At 44.8% G+C, this 26,626-nt stretch overlaps 1 protein-coding gene across 1 annotated transcript in view; it reads right to left on the reverse strand.

Annotated features, from left to right (window-relative positions):
- Positions 1–26,626, reverse strand: part of gtf3c2 (general transcription factor IIIC, polypeptide 2, beta) — a 152,404-nt gene that overhangs the window by 28,696 nt on the left and 97,082 nt on the right. Inside the window, 4 exon segments of the mRNA XM_038801041.1 lie at positions 1,827–2,033; positions 5,814–5,942; positions 7,579–7,666; positions 9,759–9,920. Of these exon segments, the coding sequence (XP_038656969.1) occupies positions 1,827–2,033; positions 5,814–5,942; positions 7,579–7,666; positions 9,759–9,920 (586 nt within the window).

The raw sequence follows: 26,626 nt of genomic DNA on the forward strand, positions 1-26,626 counted from the left end.
TCCATAAATGAATAATAAAAAAAAATCAACATAACGATTATTGCGGGCCAATGGTTTATTCCTACCTATTAAACTCTGGTATGTTAAAATTTTTCTTTGTGAACTTCCTGTGTTATAATTTGGTTGCACTGTTGTGTCACTAAATAAGGTTTGAGTAACACCTCAATAAAAATTCCTAAAATTAATTATAATGAGCAATGCTATAAAGTACGATGAGTCCGCTGGAAATCTGAAATCTGAAGAGTTATACAGACTCGAAGTGTTAACTCTGTTTCTCTCTGTACAGATGCTGTCAGGCCTGCTGAGGTTTTCCAGAATCTTGTGGTTTTACTTAAGCTGTAAATTAGTAGTTTGTGAGTCTGGGCCTCATAAAAGGCAAACACAACTTGTGCAAAGACGGTACGGAGGGATTTCAGTCCTGTGCATTCTTGATTAACTTGATCCACTTCACTGTGCTCATAGAAATCTTTCCCATCTTTCCATCCCTCCTTCAAAGTCCTATTTGTACTTATCCACATCTTCACCTGCCCTTCTTCTCACTTCCACCGTCACTGACATTTTTATATTTTCCAGTCCTAATAGGAAACATTCTTTTCCACTGCTTCATCTCACTTGCTACCATACACACACCATAACCTAGCCTATATCCATGCCCCAGTATTACACGCACTGCCTTCTCTACCAGTTCCCATTGGTAGCATTCATCACTTAACAGCTTTCCAAGGAACATTGGTCATTTGCCTGCCATACAGAGCATGTATGTGCAAGAAAATGAGATGGTAGACTACCAACAGTGCTATTTCAAAAATTGAAGGCTCACCTCACTAGCTGCCCATGGTCCACCCCCAACACAAATTTTGTGCAGATCTTGAAATGGGTGGCCAGTGCTTATGCCTCAAAGAGGCAAGAAAATTAGTTCAATATTAAGTCCCTGAAATGGAGCAGCTTAAACAGGGATTGCTGCAGGCGACGCCAAAAATGGGCCAAATTTTCAAAATGTTATTCTTGTGGGGCAATCAGTGCGCCGGCTGTTTACACAAAAAAGTTCAGTCTTGCTGTCAACTCCTGGGCAACCTCTCCAAGAACTGTTATCCCGAGAACTAACATCGCTCACCTTGATTAATTCAAAATATTATTTTTTAAAGTTCTAACTAGCTAGCTAAATTCAAGGGGTAGTTTTTTTTTACTTCAATGGAGATGCAAGATTTATGGTATCAGTAAGAGGTATCTGGCAGGTTGTACAACAGGCAGCCTAGTTGATAGTGCCAGCTTCCCTCTTCCATGGAGGTTGAGCATTTTACTCCATAGTGTTGTAATCAGAGGTAGACCCTACTCATAAATCCAAATTATGATAGTGTTTAGACTGTATACGCAGATGATTGATTGCAGGTGAAGAATTCCATATGATAAGATTAATTGTATTATGTTGTCTGCAGCTGAACCACTTCAACTAAAGCAGCTTGGTCTATGGGCTGCATCCAATGCACTCCCTTCCCTATGTGTATAGGAATATATTTCTTTATAAAAATGCTCCATTGACTGCTGACAACGAAATGCATTTTAAATAAAACATTAAGAATACATTTTGAAAAATGTTCACTGCTGTGGCTCCAATAGCAAAAACTAGAAACTAGTACAAAACCACCAGAACAACATCAAGTGGCACGTTGGAGGATATTGCATACGCAGACACACACAAGAGTGCGTACTTACATGCAAACACACACCCAAGCAGTTTGCAGATTATATGGGCCAATTACGAATGTTTCATAGTATGGCATTGGAGAGACATGATATAAATCGGATACAGATCTATTTTTACTCACCAGGTCGGTATCATCAAATATTATGTAGTATTTATTCACTGTATCACTATAAGTCTTTGGTTCCGTGACAAAACTGGGATTTAAATCTTCCTTCTCCATTTCCGAAGAACTTGTTTGAATACTGGCCTCTTTCCCTTCTTGATTTGAGCTGGCAGCTGAAATGCTACTGGTAGCATTGTGACGAACGAGATCAGCTTTATAAATAGGCTGCAGAAAAATAATAGTGAATCAGCATGAGTGCAATTCAATAAGAGAGATATGTTATTTCAAACTAGATGCTTTCCTCATTGATCCTTTTGGTTAACATTTAGCTAGTTTGTTGGTAATTTAATAAACAATCAGGGCAGGGTTTCTCCCCTACCCGGCGGGGCGGGGAGTCCCGGCGTAGCGGAGTGGCGCCAACCACTCCGGCGCGGGCCTCCCCAAAGGTGCGGAATTCACCGCACCTTTAGGGGCTAGGCCCGCGCCGGAGTGGTTGGCGCCATGCCGACTGCCACCAAAACCGGCGCCAATGGCCTTTGACACCCGCCGGCCGGCGTCGGGGCTGGCCGAAAGGCCTTCACCGGTTCGCGCAAGCACCGGTCTCTTCCGCCGCTGCCACGGCCTCCGCCATGGTGGAGGCCGTGGCGGCGGCGGAAGAAAAAGAGTACCCCCATGGCACTGGCCTGCCCGCCGATCGGTGGGCCCCGATCGCGGGCCAGGCCACCGTGGGGGCACCCCGCGGGGTCCGATTGCCCCGCGCCCCCCCCAGGACCTCAGGGGCCCGCTCGCGCCACCAATCCCACCGCCACCAGAGGTGGTTGAAACCACGTCGGTGGGAGAGGCATGTCAGCGGCGGGACTTCGGCCCATTGCGGGCCGGAGAATTGCCACGGGGGGAATGCCAATCGGCGCGGCGCGATTCCCGCTCCCGCCGATTCCCGGGTGGAGGAGAATTCCGGCCACGGCGGGGGCAGGATTTATGCCGGCCCCGGGCGATTCTCCGACACTGCGGGGGGGGGGGTCAGAGAATTCCGCCCCAGATTTGTGACATGTGAAGTTGAAACACCTCTTGAGCTGATTCAGTACCAGCCTCCCCGAACAGGTGCCGGAATGTGGTGACTATGGGCTTTTCACAGTAACTTCATTGAAGCCTACTTGTGACAATAAGCAATTATTATTATGCCCCTTATGATCTCTACTTTTAGATGTAACATTTTTGAAAGGTGGAACATTGTAGATATCTGTTAGCTACAGGATGCAATTTTTCAAAAAACTTCTAAATGTTATCACCGACAGGAAATGAGGTGCGATTGCCGGCGGGTGGTTTGGCATTATCCAGATCACAATCTACCCACACTTTTAAAAAATCTTGGAGTTTGGGGTGAACAGTGCCCTGCTCCACATTCCCCCCCCTTCTCGTTGACACCCGCCCAATCACAGTTATCAGGCCTCATTGGTACCAGCATCCCCCCACGCAAGGTAACAACCTCCTGCTATTGGGTCACCAAATGCACCCCCTTCAGGCCCCACCCCTTAATGCCCGCTTCAGACTTCACTTCCTTCATGCCCCACTCCAGGATGACACTGTCCTGCCATGTCCCTGACCACCCAGGGTCTACAATGGCCTCTGAGCCCCCCCCCAGGGTGGAGACCAATGGTGATTTGCGCCAGCCTCATGTTGCACCGGAAGCCGGGAGAAGTGGAGGAGCCAGAAGAATTTGGCGTAAAACAGATCCTGCTTATTTAAATGAGGATTTAAATATTGATATGCTAGAGAGATATTAGGAAATTGGGTTTAGAAATTATATCAAAGATGTAGCAGGCAATTTAGGGTTAAACCGACTGAGGGAGTACAGAGTCAGAGGGATACATCCACACCTGGCCACGTTACGTTGTCCCAGTCAGACTTAAACTCGTTAGTGGGAACACACACTATGCCCCAGATCCATTGTCCTTTGGGACACTCCTGTCTTTCCAGCCATTAGCCCATTACAGAGTCTGATAGCCTCCCTGTTCATCAATGGGAGGTTATTTGCATATCAGTAGCATGGCTCCGTTCTTTTGTATAAACGGCGTGGACCATCAAACAGCCAAGATAACGATGATAGATTCAAGTCTAGATAGAAAGCCCATACAACCTTTGTTTGGTGGGCTGCCGGAGCTTAGAGAGAAAAACAATCCTCTTTTGAACAGGTACAGGAGAAGGCTTTGGAAATCAACTTAGAGAAGTCATGAAAGTTGCCACTGAGGCAGACTTTGGAAAAGGGTTTTGAACAATTGTCCCTAACAGAAGTAAAATTGCTTTTGTCTCACCGTGTAAGTGGAATGAAAGCTGCATGTTCTGTTAAAAGTTATGTTTAATGTAAACTGGTGTCTTAAGGTTATGAAACTACATGTAATCCGTTAGCATTAGAGATGAAGTTTAAATATAGTTTTATTTTCTTTGTTTTAATTAAGTTTCTTTATAAAATAGCCAGGCCCAATTTCTTATATAATCCTGGATTAAATCTATCTCTCCACTTAAAATGTTATAGGTCTGGTCCAGTCTCTTAGCCACTGTTGAAACCTGACCAGGCATCTGTAACAATTTGCTAATCCGGTTCATGCCCAGCAAGCACATTCAGATCACGCCAGCAGGAACAGACAGGGAGCATCGGAAACTGTTTGGCACCTGCCATAAATCTTGTTTCAGGCCTCTCCCGTAATTCTCGCAACATATCGGGATTTGTGCCGGGCGCAATGCAGCGCAAGAATCGCTCTCACAGACATCAATTATACAGACTGCACACCCAGATATTTGTTGTAAAAGTGGTGAACTATTTCCAATTATATGTATGCTGCAACTTGAAACTTGACTTGAATTTATTTAAATTATTTCCCTGCAACATTTTATTTTTGTGCTGAGCGATATTTGTGCAATATAAAATGACTACCATTACCAATTTTTAAAAATGTATTTGTTCACAGGATGTGGGCATTGCTGGCTAGGCCAGCATTAATTGCCCATCCCAAATTTCCCCCAAGAAGGTGGCGATGAGCCATCAGATTGAAATGCTGCAGTCCATGTGGTGTAGGTACACCCACCGTACTGTTGGTATGCACACTGTGCTGTTAGAAGGGAGTTCCAGGATTTTTACCCTGCAAGAATGTAATGTTATTCCAAGCCATGATGGTGTGTGGCTTGGAAGGGAACATTTTGGTGGTGATTTTCCCATGTACCTGCTGCCCTTGTCCTTCCTGATGTTAAGACGTTACGGGTTGAGAAAGTGCTGTCAGAAAGATCCTTTGTGAGTGGCTGTAGTGCATCTTGTAGATAGTACACACTGCTGCTACTGTGCATCAATGTGCACCGAATGCTAAAGGTAATGGATGGGGTGCCAATCAAAGGGATTGCTTTGTCCTGGATGATGTTGAGCTTCTTGAGTGTTGCTGGAGCTGAGCTCATGCAGGCAAACAGAGATCACACTCCTGACTTGTGCCTTGTAGATGATAGACAGGCTTTGGGGATTTGGGTGATTTACCCTCCACCGAATTCCCATCCTCTGACCTGCTCTTGCAGCCACAGTATTTATATGGCTGATCCAGTTCTGGTTCTAATCAATGGTAACCCCCAGGATGTTGTGGGGGATTCAGTGATGGTAATGGCATTGAGTGTTATGGGGAGATGGTCATTGCCTGGCACTTGTTACTTGACACTTATCAGCCAAATTTGCATATTCTCCAGGTCTTACTGAATACGGATATGGACCGTTTCCGTATCTTCGGAATCGTGAATAATGCTGAACATTGTGCAATGAATCTTAAAATAGGACCTTGAGCATAAGATGACAGACCAACACAAACAATGTCCAATTATAATTCATATTTATATTTTTAATATAGTTTACATTGTTTTAAATACATACCCTACAAAATAATATTTATGCTACTAAACTATCTTTGTTCAATGACTATAAATCAAGTGTCTTAAATACCAGACACAGCCAACATATTAATAGATACTTACAAAACGACGCTCATTTGGTCGCTTGATATTCATCGTGTTGTTCATACAGTCTGGAAGGATCACTGCCATCACTTCTCCAGTATTGTCTCCTGAGACACAGGTATTTAACCAATCAGAGCCAGAGATACTCTGCAAACAATAAATAAGAACAGGATCTTTAAGAAATAAATCATTGTAGAAAATCGAAAGACAGCTGTTGGGAACTTCTTTTTACTGAACGAGGCAAAATACTCCAAAAACATAGGTGTTTTTACACACTTTTATAATCTAATATCCGATGCTGTGAATAGCAGGGGCACCAGGCAGATTATCAAGTGTATTATATCAATAATTCAAATGGAAGATCACATTAAGTAGGGGATATAGGTTCCTGCCCCAATCATGAAAGTTAATTTCCCAATCTGCTGAATTTCCAACTTCAATCATGTTGAATAATGTTATGGTGTCTCTTGGGGTCTGAAATGTAATAAGGGGGGGTAACTATTTCTGAGCAACTCCTTTGAATAGCTACTTTCCTAGTTGGAGACGTAACAGCTCAGGCAGAGCGAGTAAAGGGATAACGTTAGGAAATTGCGGGCAGGGCTGGAGAACCCTTACTTAAAAGTGATTTCTAAAAATATTTTTAAATGGTGGAAATTGCCACTGGTTAAGTGACTAGCTGCAGAAAGTGACTTATCAGCATACATTAAAGCAGTGACTGTACTTCAGAAAAAATACACCACTGGCGTAAAGCACTCTGGGACTGACTTTGAAACCCTTGCTTATATGGCAATTGCAGAGATTTGTGAAACTGGTCAAGACACACTAAATCGGTTGCCTGTACGCAAACTTCAAAATACCGCCCCCTCAAGGTTCATTTTTATTTTTGTGAAAAGCTGTATTGATGGGAAGTTAATAACACGTTTTTTTGTACGAAACATTAAAAAGAGCATCAATGCTCTTCCCAGTAACTAAACTCACTAAGGTCAGGTCTGACTTAGAAGAAAACACCATTTCTTGATTTGACTTTGCAGGTGCAGAATACACCGTTCATCATTAATGACTTTTAATAGGGCCAGAACAAACACAAAGTAACTTTGTTCACACCTTTTTCTAATCAATGTATTTTGAATGGTACAAATCTTGAGGGCAGCGCTAAAACAGACAATTTCCCTGCACCAGGAAAACAAATCTCGCCTGCGTTTTAAAAATGTCTTCATCTGTTCTATTCGCCTCAACGACTCCCTCAGGTACAAAGTTCTACATTCTTACCATTCTTCTGAATTCTCCAGTTAATTTCTTGGTGTCTGTCTTATACTAATCACCTCTAGTTTTGCTCTCCTCCATAAGTAGAAAAATCTATTTATAATGTATTTAAATCTTTCATAATTTGAAAACCTCTATTAGGCCACCTTCTCTTTTCAGGAGATAAGAGACTCAGCCTCTTTATGAACCTGAATGGTATACCCCCACACTATCATCCTTGTAAATCTTTTTTACACCCTTCCCAATGCCTTAATATATTTTCTGTGACATATAGACCAAAATTGTACACAGTACTCCAGGTGTGGTCTAAGTAAGGTTCTATACAAGTTTAGAATTATTTTTTAATTTGAAAAGTAGTTTACTGCATGTTTTTTTTAATCGACCTGTTGAGCTTGGTTGCTACATTTAATGATTTGTGTATTTGTACTCCCAGATCCTTTGCTTTCGTACCCCATTTAGATTATTTACCTGCTTTAAATATACTTTTCTTAACTTACCATGAAACTATAAACAAACTTACCCAGACTGTTCCTGCTCTTGGAGCAGCAAAATATGGCTTAAATCCAAGAAAGCCAGCATCCACATAATGAATTCCACTGAGTCCAAACCTGCAAAAGAAACAATTCTTAGGTCTGGTGTTGACACTATGAATATATGTTGTCTGAACAAATAAATTAGCTGATAGGTCCGAGGATGTTAATGGCAGTCAAACTAACTTTCATTATAACTGTCTGTCTTCAGGTCATCATTAGTGGCCAGATCAGATTTTCTACTTCCCTAAAAGCTACAGGATACTGTAAATGTTATCCACATTTATACAGGAGTTAATAAATATGATACATCTTTCAATAACTTTTCCCTTTCCCAATCTAGCTCAATAAAATCATAGAAATGCAGCAGGTTAACAAATATTGTACATTGAATTCATCGCTAAAATGATAGATGGGGAATGAAAGGTTCCAATTGTATCTTCAATTAAAGTTGAGTCAGACAGCTATACTCAAAGGAATGTGGCACTGCATGGGACGACTAATACTTTAAATTTCTAAATTTAATGTATGCAACATAAATTGCTGCCTCAAGATTGTAATACAATACAAAAGATTCTGAAAATAAAACTTTGAGCTCATCTAAACCGTAAATTACACGTCTTTATCCATTTAGCACAATACTAAACAACTTGCATTTATGCAGTATAGTTAATATTCTAAAATGTTCCACGGCGCTTTACAGGAGTGTTATAAAAGAACGTTTGGCCATGAGTCATGTGAGGGGTTATTAAGGTAGATGATCAAAAGTACTCTCAAAGAGGTAGGGTTTAAGGAGCATCTTAATGGAGGAAAGAGGTTTTATTTTCTTTCATGCGATGTGGATGTCACAGGCTAGGCCAGCATTTATTGCCCACCTGTAATTTGAAGGAAACCACCTTCTTGAACCTATGTAAGTCCATATGGTGTAGGTACACCCACAGCACTGTCAGGAAGGCAGTTCCAGAATTTTAAACCAGTGACAGTGAAAGAATGGCAATATTGTTCCAAGTCGGGATGGCGTGCAGCTTAAGAGAACTTGCATGTTCCATGCATCTGCTGCCTTTGTTCTTCCAGGTGGTAGAGGTCACAGGTTTAGAGAGCACTATCGAAGGAGCCTTAGTGAGTTGCTGCAGTACATCTTGTAGATGGCACACACCGTTGACACTGTGCATCAGTGGTGGATGAAGTGAATGTTTTTTTGTTTTTTTTCCCTATAAATTTAGAGTACCCAATTATTTTTTCCAATTAGGGGGCAATTTAGCGTGGTCAATCCACCTAACCTGCACATCTTTGGGTTGTGGGGGCAAAACCCACGCAGACACGGGGAGAATGTGCAAACTCCACACAAACAGTGACCCAGGGCCGGGATTCGAACCCGGGTCCTCAGCGCCGTAGGCAGCAATGCTAACCACTGCGCCACCGTGCTGTCCTTGGATGAAGTGAATGTTTAACATACAAATTAAGAGAAGTACGCTTGGCTTTCGAGCCTGCTCCACTTTCAATAATATCCTGACTAATCTGATTGTAACCTCAACTCCACATTCCTACCTTCCTCAGAGAACCTTTCATTCTTACTTGTCAACAATCCATTCCGCTCTGCATTAAAAATATTCCAAGACTTTGCTTCCACCATCTTTTAAGGAGTTCCAAAGACTCATTATTCTCGGAGAGAAAATAATAAGGTGGCAAAAGGGAATCCAAAGAAATTACTTTGTCCCGGACGGTGTTGAGCTCTTCAGTGTTGTTGGAGCTGTACTCATCCAGGCAACTGGAGAGTATTTCATCACACTCCTGACTTGTGCCTTGTGGATGGACAGGTTTTGCAAAGTCAGGGGGTGAGTTGCTCGCTGCAGAATCCCCAGCCCCTGGCTTGCTCTTGTAGCCACAGTATTTATATGGCTGGTCCAGTTCAGTTTCTGGTCAATGGCAATCTCCAGGATGTTGATGGTTGGGAATTCAGTGATGGTAATATCATTGAATGACAAGGGAGATGGTTGGATTCTCTCATTGGAGATCGTCATTGCCTGGCACTTGTGTGGCGCAAATGTAACTTGCTACTTCTGATCTTATGATGGAGAAAAGGTCATTGATGAAGCAGCTGAAGATGGTTGGGCTTTTGTTACATAAATAAATGTCACACATCTTGGCTGAAAAGGCAATTGAAACTTACGCAGCGTAGCAATTTTCTTGTGCCACCATAACTCCGCACCAGGGAAGCAACCAAGCAACTTCAGTGTTCAAGTATCGCTTGATTTCATTGATTGGTTGGTATGTTCTTCTGAGATCCCAGAACTTGATTTTCCTGTCAGGGCTCGCTGTCACTAAAAAGTTGCTATCGGTAGACAATTTGAGAAAACGTAAATGACAATTTGCCAGTTTTAACACGATCTTAAAATATAATTTCCAAATTATACATTGCTACTTTAGCACTTAATTGTCACTTACAATTAATGTCATTACTAATGAACAAAACTGTAATCTATAATAATTTATGTTAATCTTATTTCCACACTACAAGCAATAATGTATTATGTTAGTTGAACGCCAATCAGGTCAGCTGGCTGGCTCGTGATGTGGGGCAACGCCAACTGCGCGGGTTCAATTCTCATACCAGCTGAGGTTATTCATGAAGGTCATGCCTTCTCAACCTTGTCCATTGCCTAAGGTGTAGTGACCCTCAGGTTAAATCACCACCAGTCAGCTTTGAAACGGGAGAGCAGCCTATGGTCCTGAGATTGTGGCAACATTTACATTACATTTACATGCTAGCTGGCAATTAACACTGCACCTCTGAACTAATTTAAAGATCACAGAGTGTGCCATCATGTCACATACAAAAAATTCATAAATGGATTTAAATAATTAACAGAGTGAATTATTTTTATTCATATTGCATCCACCCACATTTCAACATGTAGGTCAAAAGAAATTGTTGAATTCCGGCTTTAAACTAAATAAACTTTAAGAACTCCTTTCAACTGAGCCCCCATATGTTTTAAAAACTGTTCATAAAGTAAGGCTCAATCATTCCATATAAATTCCTTTTGCATAAGATGACACAGTTGCATTTGGTTTATTACAAAGTAGGAAACTTAAAAGGCAAACAATACAAAATGTCACAATTATAAAAATTGGAAAATTAGTATTCTATTAGCTGCAACACACACTTTAGGTTCAGATGGTGTTCTAAGTCTTTTGAGCTGCTCTGCTGCAACTTAGTCTCGTAACTCCTGTGGTAAGTGCTGAACAGTGCCCAGCTGTATAGAACATAGAGAACACAGAACAGTGCAGCACAGTACAGGCCCTTCAGCCCACGATGTTGTGCCGACCATTTATCCTAATCAAAGATCAACCTAACCTACACCCCTTCAATTTACTGCTGTCCATTTGCCTGTCTAAGAGTCACTTAAATGTCCCTAATGACTCTGACTCCACCACCTCTGCTGGCAGTGCATTCCACACACCCACCACTCTCTGCATAAAGAACCTACCTCTGACATCTCCCCTATACCTTCCTCCAATCACCTTAAAATTATGTCCCCTCGTGACAGCCATTTCCGCCCTGGGGAAAAGTCTCTGTCTATCCCCTCTATCCATGCCTCTCATCACCTTGTACACCTCTATCAAGTCATCTCTCTGCCTTCTTCGCTCCAGTGAGAAACGCCCTAGCTCCCTCAACCTTTCTTCAAAAGTCATGCCCTCCAGTCCAGGCAGCATCCTGGTAAATCTCCTCTGTACCCTCTCCAAAGCATCCCCATCCTTCCTATAATGAGGCGACGTGAACTGGACACAATATTCCAAGTGTGGTCTAACTAGGGTTTTATAAAGCTGCAGCAAAACATCTGAGCTCTTAAACTCAATCCCCCTGTTAATGAAAGCCAACACACCATACGCCTTCTTAACAACCCTATCAACCTGGGTGGCAACTTTGAGGGATCTTTGTACGTGGATCGCAAGATCCCTCTGTTCCTCCAGACTTCCAAGAATCCTGCCTTTAACCCTGTATTCAGCATTCAAATTCGACCTTCCAAAATGAATCACTTCACATTTATCAAGGTTGAACTCCATCTGCCACTTCTCAGCCCAGCTCTGCATCCTGTCAATGTCCTGTTGTAACCTGCAACAACCCTCAACCACAGGGTCCCAGGTTTGATGCCTGGCTTGGGTCACTGTCTGTGCGGAGTCTGCATGTTCTTCCCGTTTCCTCCGGATGTTCCAGTTTCCTCCCACAAGTCCCGACAGACATGCTTGTTAGATGAATTGGATATTCTGAATTCTCCCTCGGTGTACCGAACAGCACCGGAATGTGGCGACTAGGGGATTCTCATAATAACTTCATTGCAGTGTTAATGTAAGCCTACTTGTGACAACAAAGATTATTGCACATAGAATTCCTACAGTGAAGGAGGCCATTCGGCCCATTGAATCAGCGCCGACCCTCTGAAAGGGCACCCTATCCCCTTAACCCCATCTAACCTGCACATCCCTGAACACTAAGGACCAATTTACTATGGTCAATCCAGCTAACTTACACTTCTTTGGACTGTGTGAGGAAACCGGAGCACCCAGAGGAAACCCACACAAACACGGGGAGAAAGTGCAAACTTCATACAGACAGCCACCCAAGGCTGGAATTGAACCCAGGTCTCTGGCACTATGGGGTAGCAATGCTAACCACTGTGCCACCCTTTTATTAAATAATATATGGAAATTTATTTTATATGCATTCTCGAGACAAGTAGGCACTAATTCCTTTTAGGGGTTGGTGTTCATGAACATGAAATGTAAGTATCACCACCTCACCAAACAATCCTCCCTGCTTGGCCTGACTAATCACTTTCCAACCAGTGACACGACACCCTGGGCTAGTGCGTGATCAATCCCAGCCCCACTTGACCGGAGTTGCAACACAGGTGAAATTAGATTTTATTCATAATACTGCGGTCCTTGGTTGAGCCCATAAATACAGTCACCAGGTATGTAATTTTACAACACAAGTAGCCTTTTATTATATCCAGTATTATAATTAAAGGGACAGAAAATTTAACTGTCTATCTAATACACCTTTCCCAACTCTCCCCCCTACCCGCCATCTAATTCGGTCCACTCTCTCTACACACATTAGACAAACAATACCGAGGGGAAAAGAGAAAGAATACATGAATTAAAATAAAAGGATAAAGATCTTTTATGCACTGGGATGATTTCCGATTAGTGTTTTTCTGAAGTTCAGCTTTTGATTTGATATTTCTTCCTTCTAGGCTTGGGAGTTTTCTCTGGCAAGAGTGTCTAGCTTCTCTGCAGACTCAGCATCATTTCAGGTTCACAGCAAAGGATGTGCCAGGCACTCACTGCATTCAGAACAATAAAGCAGTTCTTTCACTTCAGCAAGCAGGAGGGTGATAGAGAGAGAAAGTGTGACTTCCACTTGCAAGTGCGAAATATTTCTGCTCAGTTCTCTCACGCAGGAACCAATCACTGACTGCTGTCAGGCAGAACAATGTCCCCTGGCCAACCCACTGGTTGCCAGCTAACCTTCCAACCAACTTCCTCCAAAACCAGGTCCACCCAGGGCAAAAGAGTCTGGCTTCTTCTCTCCAAACAGGAAAATTGGGAAAGCAGGCTGTTTCAATTGAGTCTTCTGCTTAAAGGAACATCCTGATTATGGCTCCACGGACCAAAATAATAAAATAAATGGGAACAATGGATCACACAGGAAGGACTCTTACAATAAGGATCTATAATGTATGAACATTTTCCTCAAACCATTAGTGATTGTTTTTAAATTATCTAGTTTCAACAATATATCTAGATCACTGGTGTCGGCATGGTGGGTTTCATGCAAGAAACACAAAGTGCACAGTTAAGGAACAAAAAAAATTCACAAATCAAAATACTTAGACATTTTAGACTTCATAAACAATTTAAAATAGTGTTGCAACAGAAGGGCTGGAATCTATTGATTACATCTTCTTTTGTGAAAATGTTTTTCAGCTCTTTTAGTCTGTATCATAAAAAAAAGAACATAAAATGGATATCCCATGCTAATTCTGATGCATAACCAAAAAGGTACAGGACATGTTGTTTCTTTCCATAAAGAACACTGGCTTACCTATGGACCATTAACACATTGAACGTTGGGCTCAGCTATGGAAACTACAATTTACTGGCAACATAAAGAAAATTGGGAGAATCGACTATAACACTCAATGTCTTTATTCCAAATACTGCAAGCTTACATTTTTAGGTTAGTAAATGTAAAAGAGATGAGAATCGATCTAATTCTTTAGTATAAGAAAATCCAGTCTTGAAGAATTGAAAGTAATATATGCAAATTCAGATGCTCTACTCCATATTTGAATACTACAAACTAATCGAGATAGGGAATAATTAGAAATTGATGAATGCTGCTTTCTGAAATACAATGCTTATAATTCTGCACTAAAATCATATCTTTTTTTCACAGCCAAATGCACAATACCGTATATAAAACAGGAGAAATGTCACTTACTTGCAGAACTGTGGAAAAATTGTGGGGCGGGATTCTCCCATTGGACGGCTAAGTGCCGACACCGGCTTAAAAACGGGAGTGTTTTACTCCAGCATCGGCGTCTGTTCCGAGACCCAATTCTCCGGGCCAAAATGGGGTAGCATGGCACTGGAGCGGCCTACGCTTCTCCAGCTACTGATCCCTACGTGAACCCGGTGCCGCGGGTTCCGCGCATGCGCAGTTGGCCCGGTGGCAACTAGCGCATGCGCAGTAGCCTTCTTCCCCACACCAGCCCCGACGCCAGATGGCGAAGGGCTACAGGAGCCGGCGCGGAGGAAAAGAGGGCCCCCGACAGAGAGGCTGGCCCGCCAATCGGTGGGCCCCGATCGCGGGCCAGGTCACTACGGAGGACCCCCCCGCGTCGGACACCCCCCCCCCCCCCCCCCCCCCCACAGGCCGCCCCCGGACCCTTTAACGCCAAGGGCCCCCCTGCTCACAGGATGTCAGAACGGCACCAGCGGGACTTGGCTTTTTGTTGTCGGCCACTCGGCCCATCTGGGCCGGTGAACCGGCCCGTGCCAGAGAGTCGGCGCATACCCCCACCGGCACCACGCCGGCCCCAGTGGCGCCGATTCTCTGTTCTGCAGAGAATCACATCCCGGCATTGTGGCGGTGTGGCGCGATTCACGTGGCCCGCCGCCGATTCTCTGACCCGGCGCGGGGTTGGAGAATTACGTCCGCGATCTTTACAAGTTAGTATTAAAATTCATTTGCAATCTAGCGCACCATAATTAGATGGTAAAATGCTAGGTTGTGTCATATTCCCCTGCATCTTAAGCCTCCGTCTGGTAATAACGCTGAGCAATGTCACAAAGCTTCACAAAACAAAGAGCAGGAGGTAAATTCTAAGAAGTGTACTTATGGGTATGTTGGTGGACTGGTAATCCTGAGTTCTGATCTAATAATCCAGTGAAAATTGGTTAAAATCCCACCTTGCAGAAAGAAAATTTGAATTCAGTTTTAAAAAAGTGAATAAAAAGGTCATCAGTAAAAATGACCATGAAACTGTTGTTGATTCTCATGAAAATGCAATCCATCAGAGTCAGCATGGTTTTAAGAAGGGTAAATCATGTTTGACAAATTTGCTGGAGTTTTCCAAGATGTAACAAGCTGAGTGGATATTGGGGATCCTGTAGATGTAATATATCTGGACTTCCAGAAGGCATTTGATAAGGTACTGCACAAAAGGTCAATGCACAAAGTATGATCAGTATGGGATTAGGGGTAATTTACTAGCTTGGATAGAAGACTGGCTAACTTTTTTTTTTAAAAGGTATTTTTAATCCAAATTTTCCACATTTTACAATTTACAAAAACAACCACCCCTAAACACATGAAGCATCCACCCCCTACCCTCCCCATCAGTCAATGGTAGACAACTCCCCAAAAGGCAAGATGAACCTATTGTAGAATCCATCACTCACCCTCCCTTAGTGCCAATTTCATTTTCTCCAGGGCCAAAAACTGTAGCAGGTCCCCCCACCATGCCCAGGCACAGAATGGAGAAGCTGACCTCCACCCTGACAAGACCTACCTACGAGCAATCTGCGAGGCAAAGGCTAAGATATCTGCCCCCGCACTCGCCTGAAACGTTTTGTGACCTTTTTTATAACTCCGGCTAGTCCGACACCCTGAATGTGGCTTCTGGGGGACCAGATTCCACATCCACATGCAAAACTCCCGAAATGGTGCTGAAAACCGACCTCCAAAACCTTTCCAGATACGAGCAGGCCCAAAACCTATGTACATGGTTCGCAGGGCCCCTCCCACATCGCTCACAGACATCCTGCACCCCTCAAACAGCCAGACTTTGTAATGGGCACCCTCTACACTACCTTCAGCTGTACCAACCTCAGCCTCGTTCACCCTTCCGCAGCACCTCGCGCCACAATCCCTCTTCCAGCACCGCCTTCAGCTCCTCCATCTACTTTGCCTTAAACCCCTCCTTGGACACCCCATCCTCCTCCAAAATCGTAAATCGCAGAGAAGGCCCCCCTCTCCAACCCCCCCCACCCCCGCTAACAATACCGCCTCCAACAGCGAGGAATCTGGCGCTATCGGGAAGGTCAGGAAGACCTTCCTCGCAAAGTCCTGCAGCTGCATATACCGGAAACTGTTGCCCTGTGCCAGCTCAAACTTCTCATTCAGCTCCTCCAAGCACGTAAACCACCTCCCAGAAACAGTTTAATCACCCCACAACCTCGCTTCCATCCTCCCCGGCTCAAACCCATGATTTCCCCTAATCTGCATCCCCGCGACCTAACCTAAAATGCTGCCCAAACTGCTACCAGATCCTCGATGTGGCAACCACAACTGGACTCACCGAGTACTTCCCTAGGGCCACCTAGAGCGGTGCTGTTGTCAGTGCCCGCAACCCTGACTCCCACATGAACACGCTTCCATCCTCGCCCACAAAGCCCCCACCTCCCTATTCCATCCCTGAACCTTCTCTGCATTCGCCAAAAGTAAGACATCAAAATCAGGAGACCTAGCAACCCCCTCCCGCACCCGCCCCCTGCCATCCATCTGCAGTGTAACCTTCTAACCTTCCTTATCTTGGCCATCTTCCCTGCCCAGACAAATGAGGAGATCAGCTTGTCCACCCCCTTGAAAAATGTCTTGGGCAAATGACTGCCAGGTACTGAAACAAAAACAAGAATCACGTTAAAATCTTCATCTATGCTGCCTGTACTCAGCCAGCCAATGACAGAGGAAGATTGTCCCACCTCAGCAAATTTGCCATCACCCTCCCCGCCAAGCTAGTATAATTGAACTTCCGGAGACCTGCCCAATCCAGGGTCACCTGCACCCCCCAGATTCCTAAATTGTGACACTGCCAAACACAATAGTAGCCCCCCCCCCACCCCAGCCCACAACCCTGGGGAATTGACCATAAAGTACTCACTTTTCCCCAAATTCAACTTATACCCAGAGAACATCCCAAATCTTGGAAGTAAACCCATTATGTCCGCCGAAGAACCCGGCTCTGAAATAGATCGCAAGTCATCCGCACACCCTCTGCTCCACCTCCTCCCGCCCTCATTATCCCCTTCCACAACTCCGAGCTCACCAGCACAATGGCCAAGGGTTGTCCAGCCAATGCAAACAGAAGGGAGAACATGGGGTACCCCTGCCTCGTTCTCCTGTGCAAAGCAAAATACCCTCAATTCAGATTATTCATGCATAGGCTCGTTATCGGCGCCTTATACAACAACTATACCCATGCCACAAACTTCTGCCCAATCCCAAATTTCTCCAACACAGTTTTCAAGTAACCCCACTCCACCTGATCAAACGCTTTCCCTGCATCTAATGCCATCAGCCCCACCACCTCCATCTCCCTTCCTTCTGCCGGAGAAAGCACGACATTCAGCAGCCTCCTCACATTTGGTGACAACTGTCTGCCCTTGACGAACCTTGTCTGATCCTCCCCAGTCCCCCTGTGAAGGCAAACCTCCAACCTTAACAGCAGCAACAATATCTTGGCATCCACATTCAGCAGAAGTATGAGCCTGTTTGACCCATACTCCACTAAATCCTCGTCCTTCTTATGCAACAGCGAGACCAAAGCCTGCCCCATCGTTTTCAGCAAGAACCCCCCCTGTCTATCGCACCCTTGAACATTTCCAACATCAACGGTGCCAGCTTACCTTAAATTCTTTGTAAAATTCGACTGGGAATCAATCCGGCCCCGTCACTTTCCCTGCCTGCATCCCTGTGGCATGGGTGCAGTTGTTGCATAAGGCGCCGATGACAAGCCTCTGCACCCTGCCTGCATCCTCCCGATTGCCACCTTCACTTCCTCCAACCTTATTGGCTCCTCCAGCTTAGCCCTCTCCACCTCACAAAACCTCAGGCATTCTAACCTGCCCAGGAACTCCCTCATTTCCCACTCATCTCTGGTGGCTCCGTCATTATACAAGTCCCTTATACTAAACTCCTCAAACACTTTATTAATCTGTTCTGGAGCCAACAGTAACTTCCCTCGTCTTGTCCCAAATCATCTCTCCCGCCACGGCCTCCCTACGGAGCTGGCCTGCCAACAGATTGCCCTGCCTTCTCCCTGTACTCATAAACAGCTCCCCCTCGCCCTTCTCAACTGACGAACTGCTTTCCCTGCGGACTGTAGGCCGAACTTCGCATACAACTCCTTTCTCTTTGTGAGGTGCCCCGGATCAGGGTTCCCCGCAGACCTCCCCATGCAGCTCAAAATCTCTTCTCCCAACCATTGGCGTTCCCCCCTCTCCTCCCTATCTACCTTGGTCTGAAACAAGATCACCTCCCGCCTCACAACCACCTACAGAGGCTCCCAGACCACCGACGGTGAGACCTCCCCCATGCAATTAAACCTCACATACTCTTCAATCGCCTTCCCTATCTTGTCACAGCAGCTCAAGTCCTCAAATAGCTCCACATCCATCCTCCACCCGGCTTCTAGGCCCCTCTCCAGTACTATGTCTGTCAAATGCAAAGTGTGATCCAGGATCACAATTGCTGAATACTCTCCCACATGAGCCCGACCAACGACCCTCCCTCGACTGCGACAGGGACAGCGAGCACGACTGGGACCTGGTCACCCTCGGCTCCAACACGGTTCCAATCCCCACCACTATCAGCTCATGCGTATCCAGATTCAGAGTGGCAGCCAACGTTCTCTTCACGAACCCCACATCATCGCAATTGAGGGCATATATGCTTAACAACATCACCAGCCTCTTACCTAACCTATCTATATCCATTTGTAAAGTTCGATGGCTGACACGGTAGCACAGTGGTTAGCACTGTTGCTTCTTAGCTCCATTTATCCCGACTCTCTGTCTTCTGTCAGTTAGCCAGTTCGGAACTTCTGGTGGCGACATGCAGGTGCCTCCTGCTGGAGTCTTTGGTTTTTGGACTTTTAAGCACGGTTTCAAGGGCAGTTTTTGATGAGTTGGTGTGGGAAGTTATAAGGAGTTTGAGGAATGTTGAAGTCCCAGAAGGTGCTGGAAAGAAGGGGATGAGTGACAGTAACGATCACTTGCCTGCCCCCTTGATCCGCCACCACCTTCTCCATTTGGAACCTAAACCGCATACCCACCAAAATTGCCACACTCCGAGCCCTACTATCAAACCCCGAATGGAACATGTGGCTCACCCAGCCTTTCCTAAGTCTCATCTGTCCTTCACCCTGCGCCATCACATTAGCTTTTAAACTCTTCAAATGTGCAAAAATTCATACTCTCTTCACCGGTTTCCCCTAACCCCCTCACGTTCCATGTCACCACCTGGCCAGATATCTTTCACCCCCTGTCCCTCCTATCCGCCATCACTATTGCCCCGGGTCCCGCCCATCCAGCTGGACCTTCCCCATCCTTTTGTTCACATCGATCCCCTCCCACTCCCAAAAGCCCCCATCCATTTCATCTTGCAAACACTTCACCCAGTATTGATAACCTCCCCCCCCACCATTCACACCTCCTAGGTCCATCAAAATCTGCTTCACCAAGGTCTAATGACCGAAGCCCATTCCCCACCACAGCCCCATTCACGAGCCAACCTCCATTTGCTAGCACGGTGTCCTCTGCCAGTCCTCTGCCCCCTCCTCAGTAACCTGCACCAGGTGCCCATACCCCACCTCCCTCAAACCAAAAGACACAAAGAAACCACACCCATAAGGAAAAACAAGAACACATGTAATTACCCTCCCCCGCATTTAAGAGACAGAAAAAAAACCCCATCCAAGGAAAAAACACTCGATAAGAAAAACATTTCCCGTCCCCACCAACAAAGTCCAATTCACAACTCTCATCTCAGTCCAAGTCCTTCAGCTTTAACCAACGCCCCCGTCACCTCCCCGTCACCGTCTCAAAGTAAAAGTCCTTCGAATTGAGTCACTCTCAGCTTCACTGGATAGACCACTCTGAACCTCATTTTGCTGCCAAACAGAGCTGCTTTCACCCATCCAATGGCCGCACGCCTTCTCGCCGCCATCAGATCTAGCTATGTGCATATGCCAACGCACTCCCACTTCATTTCTCCTCTATGCTTCACCCAGCTCAAGAACATCTTGTTCACGTGTTGCGGTGGAAGTGGACTATGACCGCCCTTGCTGACTCATTAGTTTTAGGCTTCAATCTGAGCGACTGATGTGTCCTGTCCAACATAGCAGGAGGATTCTTCCCCCTCCCCCGTCAACTCGACGAACACCGTTGCAATATATTTGGTTGGCCTCGGGCAGACCTACGATCCTCAAATCAAGCCTCCTCTACCTGTTCTCCAGGTCCTCCACCTTGGCTGTGAATCCGTGGTTTACCTCCACCACTCTCCGCAGCTCTTTGCCCATCGAGGTGAACTGGTCATTGCGACAGTGCCTCCTCCACCCCTTTCAACTTCTCTCCTTGCTCCCGCACCGACGTCTTCCTCACTGTCACCTAGATCGGGGCAATCACCTCCTCCACCTACTGTTTAAGTGAAACCACTTCCCTCTGAAGCAGCTCCAGCTTTCAAACTCCATCGGCATCACCTCGGTCAGAGTTTCAACCATGGTGGAGGTAGCCCCACACAACGGCCCAGCCGAAGCCATCTTTCTTTCTGCCGGACTTTCACTCCCCCCCCGTCTCATCAAAAACTACCCCTGAAACCGGACTTAACAGTCCAAAAACCAAAGACTCCAGCAGGAGTCACCTGCATGTCGCCACCGGAAGTTCCGAACTGGCTAACTGACAGAAGACAGAGAGTCGGGATAAATGGGTCTTCTTTTGGATGGCAATATTTAACTAGTGGGGTAACACTGGATTCAGTCCTCAGGCCCAAACTATTTACAACATATATATTAATGAATTGGATGCAGGAATAGAAATTTGCAGGTGACACTAAAATAGTCCTCTAGCCACTACATTTACGATGCCTGTTCAGGTACACCGAGGGAGAATTCAGAATGTCCAATTCATCGAACAATACGTCTTTGTGGGAGGAAACTGGAGCACCCGAAGGAAACTCACGCAAACACATGGAGAATGTCTCAGACTCCGCAGAGACACTGACCCAAGTCGGGAATCGAACCTGGGTCCCTGGTGATAAGAAGCAACAGTGCTAATCACTGCGCTACCGTGTCGGCCATCGAACTTTACAAATGGATATAGATAGGTTAGGTGAGAGGGCCAAAATGTGGCAGGTGGAGTTCAACGTGGATATGAGAGAGATCATCCATTTTGGTCGGAAAAATGGAAAGGCAACTTATTATCTAAATGGTAAGAGAATTTGGAGTGCTCTGGTGCAGAGGGATTGGGTGTCCTCGTGCATGAGTTGTAGAAAACTAACATGCAGGTACAGCAGTTAATAAAGAAAGCAAGTGGAATATTGGCATTTATAACTAAAGAAATAGAGTTTAAAGTAAGGAAGTGTTGCTGCAACTATACAAGACACTAATGAGACCCCACGCACCTGGAGTACTGCATACAGTTTGGGCCCTTATTTGGGGAGGGGTGTTTAGAGGCAGTTCACTCGATTGATTCCAGAGTTGAGGGGTTTGTCTTATGAAGAGAGATTGAGCAGTTTAGGCCGGTACTCTTGCGTTTCAAATAATGTGGGGAGATCTAATTGAGGTGCATAAGATGATAAAAGGTATGAACAAAATAAACATAGAATGGATGCTTTCTCTTGTGGGGCAATCTAGAATGAGATATCATCATTTTAGGTTAAGGGGTAGCTAATTTAAAACAGAGATGAGGAGAAATTACTTTTCTCAAAGGATTGCGAATTTGTGGAACTGATTACCTCAGAGTGTGGCGGATGGTGGGACATTGAATAAAGTTGAGAAGATAGACAGATTTTTAATTCGTAATGGGTTGAAGGGCTATGGAGAATGGGCAGGAAAGTGGAGTTGAGGCTGAGAGGAGATCAGCCATGATGGTACTGAATGGCGGGATGGTCTTGAGGAGCTGAATTACCGAATCCTGCTGCTAATTCTTATGAAGCAGAGAAACTAAATTAAAAAACAGGTCCTCAAGGGTCTTAAATTTCTGGATTACTAACCGAGCCACATGCAAATTGGCATAGGGATGAGAAAATTAGGGAAGTAAATACTTGGCTAAAGGAGTGGCGCAGGAAGGAGGAGTTCCATTTCACGGTACACTGGTATCAGTATTGGAATAGGAGGAATCTGTACCGTTGGGACGGTCTCCACCTGAACTGATCTGGGACCAGTGTTCTAGCGAAAAGAATAAACAGGAAGGTCTCAAGGACTTTAAATGAGCAAATGGAGGGGGTGGGGGTGTAAAACTACGGAAGTAAAATAGTTAACGGGAAGCAAAGCAGCAGGTTAGCTCAAAGCAGCAGGTAGCTCGATAAATGGATGTTTTTCTGGTTGACGATCAGTGGCTAATGGTATGGCTCCGGGATCAGTATTGGGTCCGCAATTGTTCACAATTTACATAGATTATCTGGAGTTGGGGATCAAGTGTAATGCGTCAAAGTTTGCAGATGACATGAAGATAAGTGATAGAGCCAAATGTGTAGAGGACACTGAAAGTCTACAAAGGGACAGTTTGATGGAGTACAATGTTGCTAAATGTGAGGTCATCCATTTTGGTAAGAATAACAGCATTTAAGACTATAATTTAAATGATAAAAAATTGCGGCATGCTGCTGTGCAGAGGGACCGGGGTGTCCTTATGCATGAATGACAAAAAGTTGGTTTGCAACTGCAGCAAGTAATTAAGAAGGCAAATGGAATTTTGTCCTTCATTGTTAGAGGGATGGAGTTTAAAAACAAGGAGATTATGTTGCAGCTGTACAGGGTGCTGGTGAGGCCACACCTGGAATATTGTGTACAGTTTTGGTCTCCTTACTTGAGAAAAGATGTACTGGCACTGGAGGGGGTGCAGAGGAGGTTCACTAGGTTGATTCCAGAGTTGAGAGGATTAATTTATGAGGGGAGACTGAGTAGACTGGGACTATACTCATTGGAATTTGGAAGAATGAGAGGGGATGTTATAGAAACATATAAAATTATGAAGGGAATGGATAGGATAATAGCAGGGAGGTTGTTTCCACTAGTGGGATGAAACTAGAACTAGGGGGCACAGTCTCAAAATAAGGGGAAGCAGATTTAGGACTGAGTCGAGGAGGGACTTCTTTACCCAAAGGGTTGGAAATCTGTGGAATTCCCTTATCAGTGAACCAGTTGAGGATACCTACTTGAATGTTTTTAAGGCAAAGCTAGGTAGATTTTTGAAAAGTAAAGAAATAAAAGGTTACGGTTAGTGGGCGGGTAAGTGGAGCTGAGTTCACAAAAAGATCAACCATGATCTTATTGAATGGCGGAGCAGGCTCGAGGGGCCAGATGGCCTATTCTTATGAGTAGCAAGCCATTCAAATTGCATCATACCACAACCAGAGGGACAAGATGATGATCTACCATAACCTTCTAATGGCAATCAGGAATGGGCAGCAAATGGTGACTACCAGTGAGGTCTGCATCCTGAAAATGTAATTTTTTAAAAAACGCTCACAAGATTGTCAGAGGCCTCAGATTCAGTCAACTGGTGCTTTCAAGTCTAGGATCTCAGAACGAGCTTTAGGCTCATATTTCCATTGCAGTAGAGGTGTTAATTACATGTAAACTATATGACCACACAATTGCAACTGCTTCTCAAAAGTAGTCAATTAGTATAGATTGTGTAGAGAATGTGAAGGGTGCCACATAAAAGTAGGTTTTTCCTTATTTCTTAAATATGATCCCATGGCTCTAAAACCCTCAGAGCAGTGAAAGGAAAGTACAAAACAGAGTAGGGAGAAAAGGACAACATAAAAAGTGCAATTATTGTAGGGCAATAAGATTTTCACTGAAAATTAGACGGTACAGTGATACAGGATTAATGTTCACAAATGAAGAGAATAAGACCATAAGACCATAAGACATAGGAGTGGAAGTAAGGCCATTCGGCCCATCGAGTCCACTCCGCCATTCAATCATGGCTGATGGGCATTTCAACTCCACCTCCCAGCATTCTCCCCATAGCCCTTAATTCCTCGCGACATCAAGAATTTATCTATTTCTGCCTTGAAGCCATTTAGCGTCCCGGCCTCCACTGCACTCTGCGGCAATGAATTCCACAGGCCCACCACTCTCTGGCTGAAGAAATGTCTCCGCATTTCTGTTTTGAATTTACCCCCTCTAATTCTAAGGCTGTGCCCACGGGTCCTCGACTCCTCGCCTAACGGAAACAGTTTCTTTGCGTCCATCCTTTCTAAGCCATGTATTATCTTGTAAGTTTCTATTAGATCTCCCCTTAACCTTCTGAACTCCAATGAATACAATCCCAGGAACGCCAGCCGTTCCTCATATGCTAGACCCGCCATTCCAGGGATCATCCGTGTGAATCTCCGCTGGACACGCTCCAGTGCCAGTATGTCCTTCCTGAGATGTGGGGCCCAAAACTGGACACAGTACTCCAAATGGGGCCTAACCAGAGCCTTATAAAGGCTCAGTAGCACATCGCTGCTTTTATATTCCAACCCTCTTGAGATAAATGACAACATAGCATTCGTTTTCTTAATCACGGATTCAACCTGCATGTTTACCTTTAGGGAATCCTCGACTAGCACTCCCAGATCCCTTTGTACTTTGGCATTATGAATTTTCTCACCGTTTAGAAAGTAGTCTATGCTTGGATTCTTTTTTCCAAAGTGCAAGACCTCACATTTTCTCACGTTGAAATGCATCAGCCATTTCCTGCACCACTCTCCCAAACTGTCCAGATCCTTCTGCAGCCTCCTCACTTCCTCAGCACTACCTGCCTGACCACCTAACTTCGTATCATCAGCAAACTTCGCTAGAATGCCCCCAGTCCCTTCATCCAGATCATTAATATATATGGTGAACAGCTGCGGCCCCAACACTGAACCCTGTGGGACACCGCTGGTCACCGGCTGCCATTCCGAAAAAGAACCTTTTATCCCAACTCTCTGCCTTCTGTCAGACAGCCAATCCTCAACCCATGCCAGTAGCTCACCTCGAACACCATGGGCCCTCACCTTACTCAGCAGCCTCCTGTGTGGCACCTTATCAAAGGCCTTTTGGAAATCCAGATAGACCACATCCACTGGGTTTCCCTGGTCTAACCTACTTGTCACCTCCTCAAAGAATTCTAACAGGTTCGTCAGGCACGACCTCCCCTTACTAAATCCATGTTGACTTGTTCTAATCCGACCCTGCTCTTCCAAGAAATTAGAAATCTCATCCTTAACGATCGATTCTAGAATTTTACCAACAACCGAGGTTAGGCTAATTGGCCTATAATTTTCCATCTTTTGTCTTGATCCTTTCTTGAACAAGGGGGTTACAACAGCGATCTTCCAATCGTCCGGGACTTTCCCTGACTCCAGTGATTTTTGAAAGATCTCAACCAACGCTTCCGCTATTTCTTCAGCCACCTCCCTCAGAACTCTAGGATGTAGCCCATCGGGGCCAGGAGATTTGTCAATTTTAAGACCTTTTAGCTTTTTTAGCACCATCTCTTTTGTAATGGCAACCATACTCAACTCAGCCCCCTGACCCTTTATAATTTTTGGGATATTACTAACGTCTTCCACTGTGAAGACAGACGCAAAGTACTTATTAAGTTCTCCAGCCATTTCCTCATCTCCCATCACTAGCCTTCCAGAATCAGTTTGAATTGGCCCAATGTCTACTTTGGCCTGACGTTTGTTTCTTATGTATTGAAAGAAACTTTTACTATCATTTCTTATATTACTGGCTAGCCTGCCTTCATATTTGATCCTCTCCTTCCTTATTTGTCTCTTTGTTAACCTCTGTTTGTTTTTGTAGCCTTCCCAATCTTCTGATTTCCCGGTGCTTTTGGCCACTTTATAGGATCTCTCTTTTTCTTTGATACATTTCCTGACCTCCTTTGTCAGCCATGGCTGTCTAATCCCTCCCTGGATAATCTTTCTTTTCTTGGGGATGAACCTCTGTACAGTGTCCTCAATTATGCATACAAACTCCTGCCATTTTTGCTCTACTGTCTTCCCTGCTAGGGTCTGCTTCCAGTTGATTTTCACCAGTTCCTCTCTCATGCCCTCGTAATTACCTTTATTTAACTGTAACACCATTACATCCGATTTTGCCTTCTCTCTTTCAAACTGCAGACTGAACTCAACCATATTATGATCGCTGCTTCCTAAGTGTTCCCTTACTTTAAGATCTTTAATAAAGTCTGGTTCATTACATAGCACTAGGTCCAGAATAGCCTGCTCCCTTGTGGGCTCCATGACAAGCTGTTCCAAAAAGCCATCTTGTAAGCATTCCATGAATTCCTTTTCTTTGGATCCACTGGCTACATTATTTACCCAATCCACCTGCATATTGAAGTCCCCCATGATCACTGTGACCTTGCCTTTCTGACATGCCTTTTCTATTTCCCGGTACATGTTGCGCCCCTGGTCCTGACCACTGTTAGGCGGTCTGTACATAACTCCCATTATGGTTTTTTTGCCTTTGTGGTTCC

This window comes from Scyliorhinus canicula, chromosome 6, assembly GCF_902713615.1.
Source record: "Scyliorhinus canicula chromosome 6, sScyCan1.1, whole genome shotgun sequence".
NCBI classification, from domain to species: Eukaryota; Metazoa; Chordata; class Chondrichthyes; order Carcharhiniformes; family Scyliorhinidae; genus Scyliorhinus; species Scyliorhinus canicula.